The following is a 14,195-nucleotide window of genomic DNA, read 5'->3' on the forward strand; positions in this document are numbered from 1 at the left end:
TTTGTAGTTGGTAATACACTGTAAAGCCATGCTGGATTCTGGTGTGAGGCTAATGGTCTGAATCAACCCTTTATATGCGGTTGGAATGCAATGTAAAGCTTTTAATTTATTACTGCATTTGCAAAATGGGAATATCTACAGAAATCTGAATACTTGCATATTTATTCAATTAGGGGTTGAATGTGTGCTTTGTACTGTAGGCACAGGAGACTGGATTCAGTCATTAGTTGTGTACTATTTTTTGTTTTTTTTCTAAAGAATCTGTCTCTGCAAAACAGTCTGGGTTTCATCAGAGGTGTATATTTTTCAATGTATAGCATAATATTTAAAAATTACTCTTGACATTTAGCCGGAGCTCAGTAAACTGGTTTCTGAGGTTGGTGATTGCATTGTCCCTCATGATCAATGGGAAAGATGGGGAATTGGGAGGCCCTTTGACTCAGTGTGTTTTGTGGAGTCACAGGGTAGGATTTCTCCCTGAAGGGCAGATTTCTTAGCTGTAAGATGACTATGCAGCCAGTCCTCAGCTCTGAACTAATGAAGGAGGCAGCCCTTATTTAAAGAAATAACTCTCTTTCTCACAAAATACTGATGTCTCGTTTTGGGCAGCTTGCATTAAAAAATGTAAGTAAACTATTGCATCTGTTCTGAGATTTAAAAACCCTCTGATCTTCTATTGTATGACTCCATGGGAAAATTTCTAGTTCAATATCAGCCCTTCTGTGACTATTCCAGGCAGAATGTCTTGTTTTGGCCTCCGTTGCTGCCACACCGGTGTGCTCATCATACCTTGTTAAAACCCATACCACACTGTATTATATGATAATGTATCCATTTCTCCCTTTGACCATGCGCTTCTAGAAAAATGGTACTAGGTCATCATCGTCTTTGAATACCCAGAAACCAAACAGTGCCTGTTACTAAAGCCTTGTTCCCCAAACTGGGCTCCTTGGAACAGTGGTTTGGGCAAAAAGGATTCTGAATCAGCAACTTGGTAAATGTTACAAATTATCTCTCTTTATCTTTCAGAGTCCCAGTGCATCTTAGCCTACTAAAGGCTCTGGCAAGTCTTGCAGCATGGAAACATGTTTGTGTAACTCGGTGTTCTCCAGTTTAAGTTGGAGCCCTTTTGTTGAGCATCAAACTACCAAGTTTTGAGAAACATTTCCTAGAAAGTGCTGAATGAAAGAAAACTCAGCTGGAGACCCAAATGATGAATATTTCCCTTGAGTTTTTTCACAAGGGACTGTTTCTTTCTATTTAACGTTTGGTGTTATCTTCTACTTCAACACATTCCCATGTCTCTGTATAAGAACTTAGCAGGAAAAAGAGAAATTTTAAAGAAGAAGCTATAAACTGCTTAAGAATGTTTCCATGAGGCAGATAAGGGAGTAAAGGAAAGAAAGAGAATTCCTGATTAGTGAATCGATTGCAGTGGGTGTAACTCATTGACCTACAAAAGGAACCCCAAGGTCAAAAGCATGAGCTTCCAATATTTCTCAGCCGCTCACTAGCTGGGTGTGTTCGACAAGTTGCCTAAAATATCTCAGCTTCTGTTTCACCTTCTTGTTAACCTTGGAAGATATCGAAAAAGAATTGTCCTGTAGAGTTATGCTGAGATACGCAGTACTTAGGAAACTTAAATGTTTTTTGATAAAGTAGTAATACTATCGCGACAGGGCCTTCATTATTGACTTAAAAATATCACGTGAACCTCTGACCAAAAAAAAGCCCCAAAATTTTTGTTTGTTTTTGACAAAGAAGGCAAATGTGGAAACTGAGTAATATAAAGGAAAGTCAGTTTCTTGGTGGCCCGGAGTATTTTCAGGTACTCCACTTAGATATTTTAAATATTGGTGTCCATTCAGAATGCAGTAATTGTAATATGTCTGGGATATGATAGTCCTTAGAAATACATCATACAAAAATTAGGTTTGTTTCCGTAATTCAGATCACAATAACATGAGAATCCACTACAACGAACAAGAGCCAATGATCCTTCATTCCATGGGGCTAAGAGTGGGGAGCAGACAGGAGTTTCCTATTGTTTTCTGTTTCTTATTCTTGTTTTGATTTATTGAAATATAATATCAACAGGAACACATTTTCAAAAATATACAGTCCAGCTTCTATGGTACTAGATAAATTAGAAGCATGATACTTATCTCAAAGGCAGGAGAATCTGATGTGTGTTGTGCTTCTTTCTCATCAGCAAGGGATAAAGGGATCTGAAACAATAGGTAAAGTAGAAAGGCTTTAGAAATTAAGGGACAGTCTAAGTAATTTGGAAGTAACTGATTGAGGAACATTCTTTGTTTTTTCTTTTCCCCAAAGATTGGCACCTGAGCTAACATCTGTTGCCAATCTTCTGGCTTTTCTTTTTTTCTTCTTTTCCCCAACGCCCCCCCCCCCCCCCCATAGTCGTATATTCTAGTTGTGAGTACCTCTGGTTGTGCTAGGTGGGATGCTGCCTTAGCATGGCCTGATGAGTGGTGCTATGTCCACACCCAGAATCTGAACCAGCAAAACCCTGGGCCGCCAAAGTGGGGCATGCAGACTTAACCACTCAGCCATGGGGCCGGCCCCCAGGAACATTCTTTTAATCACTAAATTACAAAGACTTTATTTTGTCGAGATCTGTAGGAGCAGATTAAATTTTTGTAGATCAAAAAACTATGTAAGTGGCTTCACTGTAGGCCCTGTATGTTGCCAGCCTACACAAAGTTGCCTGTGCAATAGGGGACATAGCCACTGCCCAATTTATGATCAAGGACACTAGTCAATTTTCAGGTGGAAAAGCCATACATCTTCATCGGTCCAGTGCCCCTGGAATCAGGTAAGAGAGGAAATTAAGGTAGATGGGACTTTAGCTTAGCGCTGTAGTAGCTTCTGGTTCTTGGAGGACTGTGTTCTCAAACTCCAATATCTGTAGAGTTGCTACAAGTCTCCGTGCATCTTAAATGCATGCTTGTTCTGCCTTACCGCAATGTCTGTGAAACAGACCAGAAAACCTTGCCTAAAGGGGATGTTCATTGTTGAGATCTACTCATTAAGTCAGTATCACTTGGTTGTTTCAGCTGGCTCTCTTCTCTATTTTAAGGACATAGCTTCCTTCACGTGAAGAGGGCAGGGAAGTTTCTCTTCTGTGATCTTCAGGCATTTAATAGATGGAGTCTTAAGACATTGACTTTGCGCAGCCACGGAAGTGTTTGCCTATATCACGCCTGGTCTAGAAGAAAGAAGAAATTTCTTTGTTGAGTTGGCAGCTGTTTTCCTTCCTTAGTGGGCTGGAATGTATTGGGTGGTAGGGAAGATTCTAGAGGAACCGGAATACCGTGTAGCCCAACATCCTTCTTCTTAGGAGGGGTGGAGTTGAGATCCCTCTTCCTGAAAGGCAATGTGGATTTGTACTTTATTATGGGGTTTTTTTTTTTTCTTTCTTTTTTTGTGAATTTCACACAGAGCTGGGCATTTAAGGTTTGGCAAGGTTTGCGTTTATGAATGGTTATTAGGGTAAATCAGCTCCTTGAATGCAGGTTTATATTATGGGCAATTAGAGGTAAAGTTCTAAACGCCGTCTCACTGAAGTCTTGTGGGATGCCCGAGCATAGAGCTTTTCCCTTTCTATATTTGGAATCTTAGGTCCCCAAGGGTCAATTAACATTTAGCAAACGTGTCCTGAAGTAGTCATGAAATTAAACCAAGATATATGTTTGATTTTCCACAGTCGTGTATTTAGACAGGTTTTTGAAATGGTGATAGGTTTGAATGCTTATCCTTCAGAGAGCTACTGTGGTTGTAAGAAATTTCCTGAAATGAGAAGAGTTAACAGCAGGTAATGTCATTCCTGCTAGAAAGAGTTTGAGACTCTCTGTGTTAAGTGATGAATGAGGGTATCTGACCCACATCTGTTTTACATTAGAATGGAACATTGCCCTGACATCGTTAGGAGCATTTGTCAAGATTCCCTGGACAGAGCTTCTGTAAATTACATGCTGCAAATGTGTCAGGGTCAGATAAGAGGATATCATTAACTCTCCCAAGTTTACTCAGGGCCCTGTGAGTCCCTCTCAATATGCTAACGGCCAACAATTTTCCCTGAGCCGTTCTGTTATATTTTTCATTCATAGAAGAAAAAAAATACGTATGGTATACCCCCCAATATGGCACATGTTCTTTTCTCATAAATCATATTAATTGTAGACATGGTCACAAAGCATATTAAATGCAGGCATGCGTAAATGAATTCAAACATATGAGAATTTTATTACAGCCCATGGTGGGTCTAACATCGTCAAATACCAACTGTATTAACTAGCATACTTTTTCATATAGGTGGAATAAGCTTTTTCTTAATGGGCTTTATTTTATTGATAGTAGATGGACGTGATGTGATTGTTTATCATTAGCTAGAAGTAAACTATATATATGTATATATGCATGTGTGTGTATATATATATGTATTTCTTGCAAGCCATTTCTATGCTAATTCTTCGCCTAGATTAATATTTTAGTCATCAGTCCCTAAAGAGTGTTGCTATCTATTTAGTAGCTTAGCTCTATTGAGAAACAGATACTCTAAAGAACTGATAAAATAAAAGTTATTCTGTAATTGATCGCAGGCCTGGAGATTAAAGCACATACACCACTTGGAGTTTTACTAAGACAGTACTGACTGTGCTCTTTACAAATAAAACTTGGACATTATGCAACATATGAGCCACACTTGCCTGGCGCTCAGTCTTTTGTCATGCATTAAACATAGCTACTTGCAAAATGTGAGCTCAGGATGAAAGTAGAAAATAAAGATGTTTTTAGGTGGACATTTTACACGCCCTGGTTTTCTGTGTGGTTAGGCAACAGTCAGCCATGCATGCCCTCCCATAGCTCTCGGTGTGGGTGAGAAGGTCACCATACTTACCTTGAGAGAAACTTCTGCCTTCAGGCCACTTCCCTCTTACAGCTTTCAAACAGACCAGGCCAAAAATCTAATTATTTAGATGCTAATCAACTGCAGGATCATTCCTAAGGCATTTCAATCTGAAGACAACATTTTCAGGAAAGTTTTCTCTGTTCAAATTTTAGGCTTTTCAGGCTCAAAGAGACAGTCATTGAAATTAAACCATTAAGTGACTCCGGTAGCACCCGTATAGGCAAAAAACATTCGGATAAACATTTGAATATTTTGTTTGGTTCTAGAAATAAGTGATATCCAAATTAAATATATATGTATAGTCAGTAGACTTTTGGAGAGGAGGGTAGAACCTAAAAAAAAAACCCCCTAAAACCTTGTATATCAGCACAATGGTTTTCTAAAAAGCAACTTAAACGTATATTATTAAATGTTAAATCAGAAGAAGATCTGATTATTTAAGTATAAAAAAGAAAATAAAGACATCAACCAGGAGTCCTGCTAAGGAATAAAGAAGCGCCTAGATGTACACCATAATTTGCTAAACCATTTTAGATTTCTGATAAGCTCTGAGCACCTTTGACTGATGGCAAAACCATAATGCTTGCACCAAGACAGACATTTTTCCAGATACATTGTTTTAAATGTAAATCTTAATTTGGCCCATAGTTTTTATGATTTATATTTGATCTTACGGCAGGAAAATTAATTAAGAGAAATATGGCATGAAGCAATCGTAAAGAGTTAGTTTTTCCTGAACCATATAATCTTCCAATCAAGATATAAACAACCTACTTGGAATCCTGAAACTTGAGAATGACCTTAAAGACATCTTCAGAAAATGTCTCTAATAATGCAAACGACTGAGGAACTGGTGGGAGAGGTGTCAGCTCACGCATTTGTTTTTAAAGGTTATCCGTAAAACAATTTAGAAGTAGTGTCTGGGAAATGTTTTGGAGGTAACAATTTAGAAATATACTTATTAGATTTTTTTCAGATGCCTTACCTAAGAGTTGTACTCAACTGAAAGTAAAAGCTAAGTCCTGCCCCCATGTCCCTTCCCAATGGGACAAAACAGAGGTTCTTATTAAGGGACAACTCTTTTCTTGGTCATTGTATCTCCTGGACTTATCTGGCAATTAATAAGAATGTGGTCAGCGTTCCATCAACAGGACTGAGTAGCACGGAGTTTCTTTCTTTTCCTTTGAAATTGTTTGTGAAAACCAGGCAGTTGTACCTCCCCTACCCCAAATTAAAAAAAAAAAGTCAGGGAAAAATGCCAACCCTGTAGTAGAAACAGCTTACTAATAGCTTATGAGGGAAAAAAACACACTTTGCCACAAATGAGGATTTTATTTTCGGCTTTGAATTATAAATTGCTATAGGAAAAGCATGTATAAAAGAAATCCTGGGACTATTCTTAAAAAGAAAATATGACTGGAAGACATCCTATAACCATATTGGAGAGAGTTCCAAGAAGTTCGTTTAACAACAACTTTGTGCAGCAAGAAGAAATTTCCATCGCTTCCCTTGGACCACGTGAAATACAAAATAGCTTTTAGAAAAACATACATAAAAGTGTAATGGGACCCTTCCACAGAGAGTTGAGATTTTAAATTATGTTAGGGGAAAGTAATGTATTTTGTATTGATAGATTCACTATTATTTTCCCAACACAGATTGCCTTTTTAATTCTTCAATTAGAAGTTATTAAAAAGGCATATATTTCCAGCCTTCTCAATGTGAAATATTGAAATAAATCACGTTAGTTATAATTATCTATAAATTTCAATTTCAGATCAATGTAGGAAAATATTAGTACCTCTTTCCTCATCCTTAAACAATTTTTGAGAAGGAAATCATGATTACAATATGTGACTATCACAGCGGAAATCAGAATTTGTGGGAGAATGCCTGTTTCTTGGGCTCTATCAGGAAAGTCAAAGGGACCAAAGATAAGCCGGTCTTGGGTCCTCTGCATCTCCTCACATTAGCCGCTGCAAGTATTGGGCTGCTGAGCTAAGGGACATTGCTAAAGCAGGAGCTGTCACTAGTTTCCCATGTGTGACAGAGACAATACGGATAGGAAGACCAGTAAGCATCCATCGTATTCCCTTCACCCAGCAGCCATACTCCTAACTGAGTCACGCTCCAGGATGTCTTAAAGACACTGAGCCCTGGAATTTTTGAGAAACTATCTTTCTTTTGCCTTAGAATACAGCCCTGGCAGATATCTTCTCCATTCTCCAGTAGATTTATTTTAAGGTCTTAGATTTAAATCCTATCCTAAAGTATTTTCTAATTCAGCAGTTGCACAAAGTTGCTACATGAACATCATAAGCTGAGTTTTGCTTATAGGAAGTACTCATTTCTTCTCTTTTAGGATCTTCATTTTTTTTCCCCCATGGACAAAGTTATTGCTGCCTTCAAAATGTAAACAAGAAATGTATGGCAGAGGATTAAAAAAAGCTTATCACAAAGATGTACCTATAGCTCATGTACGCTTGGGAGAGTGTGCATGTTTTGGATAAAATCTTGCTCTTCCTTTTCAACTATAACCGTATATAGAGTATTCCATTTCTCCCTTAAAGTGACATACCATTAAATGAGTTTCAAGTACGTATCTTCATGCAGGACACTCTTGATTTAAAATAAATTTCCTTTTTTCTGGAACCACTGGATAGTTTTTTTCTCTGGATTGATACAATTGCAAAATTGCTTTTTCTAAGTGGCTGTTTTTTTACTTAGCACAGCTTAGTTACACAGTAAAATATTGGTGCCCTGTGTCATTGTCCCCTTTTCTTTAAAAAAAATCACAGTTTTCACATTTTAATTTTCCCTATCCATTCTTGCCCATCAGACAGTACACAAAGAGGTACCCCTGATTTAGGAGTAACAAACTCTGTTTTAAAGACTCTTTTCTTCTAATAGACATGGGTAATTTTGACTTGAAATAAAATATTTCATAAATTAGTATATCAATGGAAGCTTATGAATTTTCCAAGCATACACTGTAAAATGATTTATATAAGCTCAAAGAAAGGCAAAGAAGAAAAAAAAAACCCACATAGGGGGAAGAACTTTCAGGAAATAGCTTCAATGCATTCTGGGTTATGTTCACATTTTTAAAGTGAGAAAATGAAGTAATCAACTTGCTGTAAACAGCTGTGGGGTGGGACCCTCAGAGAGTGCCAGGTTCTAGTGATTTCCATCCTCCTGGAGCCGTGAATCCTGTGGATTCTTACTTTATTTTGTGATTTTCCTTTTCCCCAAATCCCCAATAAAACAAAACCATGCTCTGTCACTTATGATTAGTTTTTAGAATATAAGTAATTTTTAGAGATTTTTAAAAAGGTATTTTATCACATAACTCCAGTCTAGATCCTTTGGGATGTCTTTAAAAATTTGGTTATTACTTGGCTGCTTTCTCCACACTGGCCCACCCCTCCACGTGCGCACAGACACAGTAACTCATATGAAAGGGAGACAAGGACGGAAGACTGGGGCCTCTGGGGAAAGGCCAGGGGAAGCAGTGGCTCGTTAGAATGGAGGAAAAAAGGGTAAGCCATAGAAGGTGGTGAACAGATTCTCTCTCCTTCTCTCTCTTTTTTTTTTTTTTCTGTCTCTTGGGGCTAAGTGAAGATGGATCAGTTTAAAGTTTTATTTCAAGAAGATTTTGTTTTGCTATGAGGATTATGCAAATCCTTTCTAAAGGGGATTGTGGCCTTACTGTGTTTGGAATGGAATTTAGGATGCTTTCCGGGATGCAGGACTAGTCCCTCCTACCTGCCTTGCTGGAACCCCTAGATCTAGGATTCTACTGGCTGAGTCACCTTGGGTGATAGCACAAGGCCTAGAGTCAGGGCGTGGGTTTCATTGCTGCCCTCTCCAGTTGTGTCGTTGGTACACTTTACTCTCCATATGCTTCAAGTGTCCTAAAAGACAGGAGTATTATGGCAAGATTGTGGGATTGTGGGCCCCTGCACTTTGTAAGTATTTTGTAAGTGGGTGGTAGTTTGTAATCAGGTCAGACTCTTCACCCAGCAGTCCATTTCTTCCGCAATTGCTTTGTGAGTCCTGCCACTGAATTGTAGGAAGTTGAGAAAAATCTTTTCTCTCCTGTGGCCGTTTTCCAGCTGCAAAATTAATTATCTACTTACTTCCATCACAAGGCATTTCAAGGGTCAGTGAGCTTGAGTTTGTGAAACACTTCACCTTGCTCATCTGAAAGTTGTTCTGTTATCACAGTTTTGTTTTTTTTAAAGCTGTCTTGCTCTCTAGGGTTATTTATGAAATGGAATGGAATTTGTTTAATATGTTTGCATTTCAGGCTTTTCTTTCCTTTTAACACTTCTTATACATGAAATGTTAGTTTAGAGAAGAAAAGAAAGGATAGGTAATGGAGGCAGTTACCTGGAGAATCACCATTCATTCATTCATCCATTCATTCACTCACTATTATGTGCCAGGCACTCTGTTACATGCTGGGGATAGAGATGAGTGGGTTATTCCCCCCAAAGCTCTAATAATTCAAAGTAGTGACCGAAGTAATGATTCCAGAGTGAGACAAAGGAACGTTGGGGAGGAAGTAATTATTTCTAATTACTGGAAGATGGCCAAGATAGAGAGAGAAACTTTCTTGAGGGGGAACTCTATGAAAAAGGACATAGAGATCTCAAAATACACAAAAAGAATTGGATATAAATTTATTAACTTTAAAAAAAATGTAAGCAAATGCTTGTTTGAAATGATGTGTGAAATTTCCAGATGTAATATATGGTTAAACATTATTCTATACGAACAGGTATAATTTCTCCCTCCCTCCATCCCTCTATCCCTGTGTCCCTCCGTCCTTCCTTTTTTCCCCTTCTTTGAAATTCCTGTCCGATTTTATCACTAGAGGCATGGTGAGTGTAATCTCTCTCGCTCACCCCCTTTCCTTCTTTCTCTTTTCCTTTCCTCCCCCCTTCTCCCTCCCCTCTTTCCTTCTTCTGAAATGGCAGTCAGATGTTATCATTGGGCATGATGTAATACCTGTGTCACTTTGAATTGGGGTCACTGTCTTCTGGACAGCTCTTTAACAGTCGATTTCCAAAGAGATAAAAATTAGACTTCCCCAGTTATTCTTCCAGCGATCGGCTATAACCTGGTCTGCCCTGCATTCTCATTTCTTCCCAATCTGCCTGTTTATTTTAGGTAATGGGACTCCTGACCAACCATGGCGGGGTACCCCATCAGCCCCAGACCGATTATGCTCTCTCCCCTCTCACGGGGGGCCTGGAACCTACCACCACGGTGTCGGCCAGCTGCAGTCAGAGACTAGACCATATGAAGAGCTTGGACAGTCTGCCAACATCTCAGTCCTATTGTCCACCCACCTATAGCACCACGGGCTACAGTATGGACCCTGTCACAGGCTACCAATACGGGCAGTATGGACAAAGTAAGCCTCAGACTGTCTAGGGGGTAATTACTCCTAGAAGGGTGAAAAACGTCCACTCTTCCTTAAGAAACAGGATATGGCCACATGATTAAGCCTTACATCCCAGCATCAATTTTGTGGCAAAGCTTGCTGATTGTTCCAGCAAGGGATCCCTTGTATAATTATTTTCTTAACTGATGTCAACAACATCTTGCGGTTATTAATTGCTGAGACATGAAACCTGATTGCCACTAGGTAAAACATAAGGGTTGGCCAAAATGAAATAACCCCTGGCATTAGAAACACATGTTCTTAATGAGGTCAGCTCAAGGATCATATGAGGTATAATCCCAAAGACACAGAGTTGTGTCAAACTTGTCTCAGGAATAAAAATATTAGTCTCGATCCTTTGATACCGCGGTATTAAATATGACATTGTCAGCCTGTAGCTGATTTTGCCCCTTGCTGTGAATTGTCCCAGCGTGACCTAAAAAGCTGTGTGTGTTTTCTTACAGGTGCCTTTCATTATCTCAAACCAGATATCGCATAAGTGAACTGTCCACTTGGAGCAGAAACTGGCCCTGTTTCCGGTCTCCACAGCCTAGACATGAAGAACCTTCTCAGAAAAAAAAAAAAATCACCCTTTTGGGGGGCAGTCCTGACAGGAGACAAAGGAGAGTGACTGATTTTCTTTCTCCAGTAGTTGGTTTCAAATTCTTTTGAACGTGTGGAACATAAGCAGTGGAGAAAAGGAAGACCTGGAACAATAAAAGACAAATGCAACATTTTAAAGCAATGATTTAACATGGCTACATATCAAAATATCCCAGCTCTTTAGTGCTGATGATCAAGGAGCTAAAACATTCCATTTGTGTGTGTGTGTGTGTGTGTGTGTGTGTCCGTGGCCGTGTGTGCACGCGTGAGATTTATCTAGCCTGGTTTGTGCAAGCAGAATGTTCTAAAAGATAGTCAGAGAATACTCTAAACTATAACATGTTTGATGTCCAATGGGGACACTTCTTCAACTTTCAAACTGCTTGCTTAATGAAGCAGGAATGGAGGAATCATTGACTTTTACACACTGGAAATTGACATCAAAATAAATGCCGCCATTTTTAGGAAGTTAGACTAGATGTAAAGGACCTCCCAAATAAATTATTTGTTATCCTCATTTGTAATCCAGTTGTCAATAAATGTCCTGGACGGACCATCTTGCTAACAAGATATGGGATAGCAGGAAGAAAAACTGGTTTTCTTTCCTGGTGTGGGAGAAGTGTGTGAAGTGTTCCCAATTCATTTTCATTTGGAAGCCAACCTGGACGGGGGGAGGGTGTGGTGGAGAAGAAGTGATGTGCATTCCCACAGCTGCTTATCAGTGTGCAATACTGTGTACCTCACGGATGCTTTGGCAATGGCCAGGGCCATATAAACAGAATCAGAACTATATTTTTGCAGGTGCTTTGTTTTCGCAGCCCGTGATTCATTGTGGTAGAATGCAGTGATGTTCGCCATTGGTTGGACAACCAACACCCGACTTGCTCCTTTTGATTAGAGACCATGTTTGAGAATAGTGCTTTAAAATGATTACGTTTGCATTCTTCTCTTTTCTGTGAAAGGCAGGGCAAGAACAGAAATGTCCACGTGGCTCTCATGTACTTTTAAATTATACAATGATATCCAATATTAAGAGATTCTAGGAACTGAGGTTTATATACGTTTGCGTGGTGACATTTTAGAATGTCAATAAATTTGCTTTTTGAGATCTTAAGAGGAACAAAGAGGTGGAAGGCAGTGTTATTTATTTCTTTCTATTCTCGGAACCATGAACGAGGTAGGCACAAATACATTCCTTTTAGAGTTAAGAATTATGAGGTAGAGAGATAGTGAGATTAGACACATAGTACCGAGTTTAGTTCATACATTGGTCTTAGAGCGTGATGGATCAAGAGAAGTGTTATCTTTGTGTTGCAACCTCAACCAACAACGTGTTGTAAAAATGTCTTTCATGTAAAAAGTGCAGTAAATATTTACTATTTATAATGAATAAACAGTTATGAAAACTTGCCCCACACTGCTTTTTTGGGGAAACTGGTGAATGTCATATAATAAAAACTTGGAAATGGGGACCCAACAAAATATATACTTCACCTCCAAGTGCCTGTTAGATTAGACTATAACTTGGACAAATAAGGTTGCACAACTCACAACTGTATTCTTTTGAAGAAGCCTGGTTGAACACACTTTTAAGGACTTTTAAGAACACACTTTTGAGTTTGTGATTTCATGGACGTGGAATCTAGAAAAGACTCTCAAGTCTGCCTTCCTCTCTCCTTGGTTCTCTCAGAGCTATGAAACTCCTCCACCATCACTTAAAAGCCTGTTTTCCTCCAGAACACCAGACTCTATCTTTATCTCCTACTATCACCTCCACTGAAATTTTTATTGAAAGCTCTCATATGATGTTTTAGAAGCTTTCTTCACTCTTCATGAAAAATATTATACCTGTTTCATTCTTTCTTTCTTCCTCCCTCCCTCTCTCCCTTCAACACATATTTAATGAGAGTCTGAACATGCGAGGCAGGCTGCTTGGCCCTGGTGTTAATAGCAGTGCTTACAAACTAGTGGGTAAAGCAGAGGCATAAACGCATAATTACAATAAAGCGTGAGGACTGTTTATATTGGGGAAATAATCATAATACCCTTTGAGGCTCTTACTTCTATTAACTTATTTATTCCTCCCAATATCATATATGAAACAAGTGATGTCATTAACATTCGTCTTTTACAGATGAGGAAACTGAGGCACAAGGAGTTTACGTGAGGTCACTCAGCAGCAGAGTTGGGTTTAAACCTGGGCAGACTGATTCCAGAGCCTCTGTGCTTAAACTCAAACTCTTCTGCTTCCCCAAGTCCAGATTGGTGTGGGAGAACCTTATAGTCAAAAAGATCTAAAGCAGTTCTGTCTAATTCGGTAGCAACTAGCTGTGCATGGCTGTTTAAATTAAAGGAAATAAAATTAACAAGTCAGTTCCTCAGTTGTACCAGCCACATTTCAAGTGTGCAATAGCCACATGTGGCTCAAAGCTACTGTATTGGGCAGTGTAGGCATAGAACATTCCTGTCATCATAGAAAGTTCTATTGGTCAGCGCTGTTCAAAAGCGTGTGAGTTCATCTTTTAAAAACGCCTAGGACTCGAAGTGCAGAAGGCAAATATTTCCAAATTCTCTAAATGCCTTAGGTCTTCTTAGCTCACACTCTTGTCCTTCCAGGCAAATATGTTGCCCTTTTTCTGACAATTATCTATTCCAAAAACATTATAAGAAGAATGTTCCTGAACATTGCTTTTGTATCTTGTTTAATCCTCACAAAATCCTGTGAGGTAGGCATTATTAGCCGCAATTTAGAGATGAAAGGACTGAGGCCCACCATTGTTCATCAGTTTGGCCAGGGTCACACATAGCCAGAAATAGCAAAAGCAGGCTTTGACCTCTGTTCAGCCTGGTGGCAGAAGCTGTTTTTATTATTTTACCTCTCCAAATCCTGCTTGCTGTACTCACTTCACTATGTCAACCTAGCCTCATGCCAAACTCAAGTTGAAAACAAGCGTTAAAAAAAAAAGTAATTCATTCCCAATACATGAGAGAAATGCTACCAGTATGTGGGATCACACAACAGAAAACGATCTTACATATCACTTTCCCTTCCCTCCTCATCTCAGAACTTGCCATGTGTAGCTCATATCTCTTTTTCATACACTTCTTTATGCCCTTCTCTTATTTTGGCATGTCTCTGGATTTGTTGCTCTGCTCATATTTCTCATGTTGAAAGTCTCTGTAGATCATTTTTTCTCTAACATTTTT

At 39.0% G+C, this 14,195-nt stretch overlaps 1 protein-coding gene across 1 annotated transcript in view; it reads left to right on the forward strand.

Moving 5' to 3' along the window:
* The window catches only part of PAX3 (paired box 3), a 94,625-nt gene extending 82,319 nt beyond the window's left edge, over window positions 1-12,306 (forward strand). Inside the window, exons 8-9 of the mRNA XM_046644247.1 lie at window positions 10,109-10,355; window positions 10,850-12,306. Coding sequence (XP_046500203.1) covers window positions 10,109-10,355; window positions 10,850-10,884 — 282 coding nt within the window. The 3' untranslated portion in view covers window positions 10,885-12,306. The remainder of the gene's footprint in view (window positions 1-10,108; window positions 10,356-10,849) is intronic.
* The last annotated feature ends 1,889 nt before the right edge of the window (window positions 12,307-14,195 follow it).

This window comes from Equus quagga, chromosome 17 (genome assembly GCF_021613505.1).
Source record: "Equus quagga isolate Etosha38 chromosome 17, UCLA_HA_Equagga_1.0, whole genome shotgun sequence".
In the NCBI taxonomy this organism is placed as follows: Eukaryota; Metazoa; Chordata; class Mammalia; order Perissodactyla; family Equidae; genus Equus; species Equus quagga.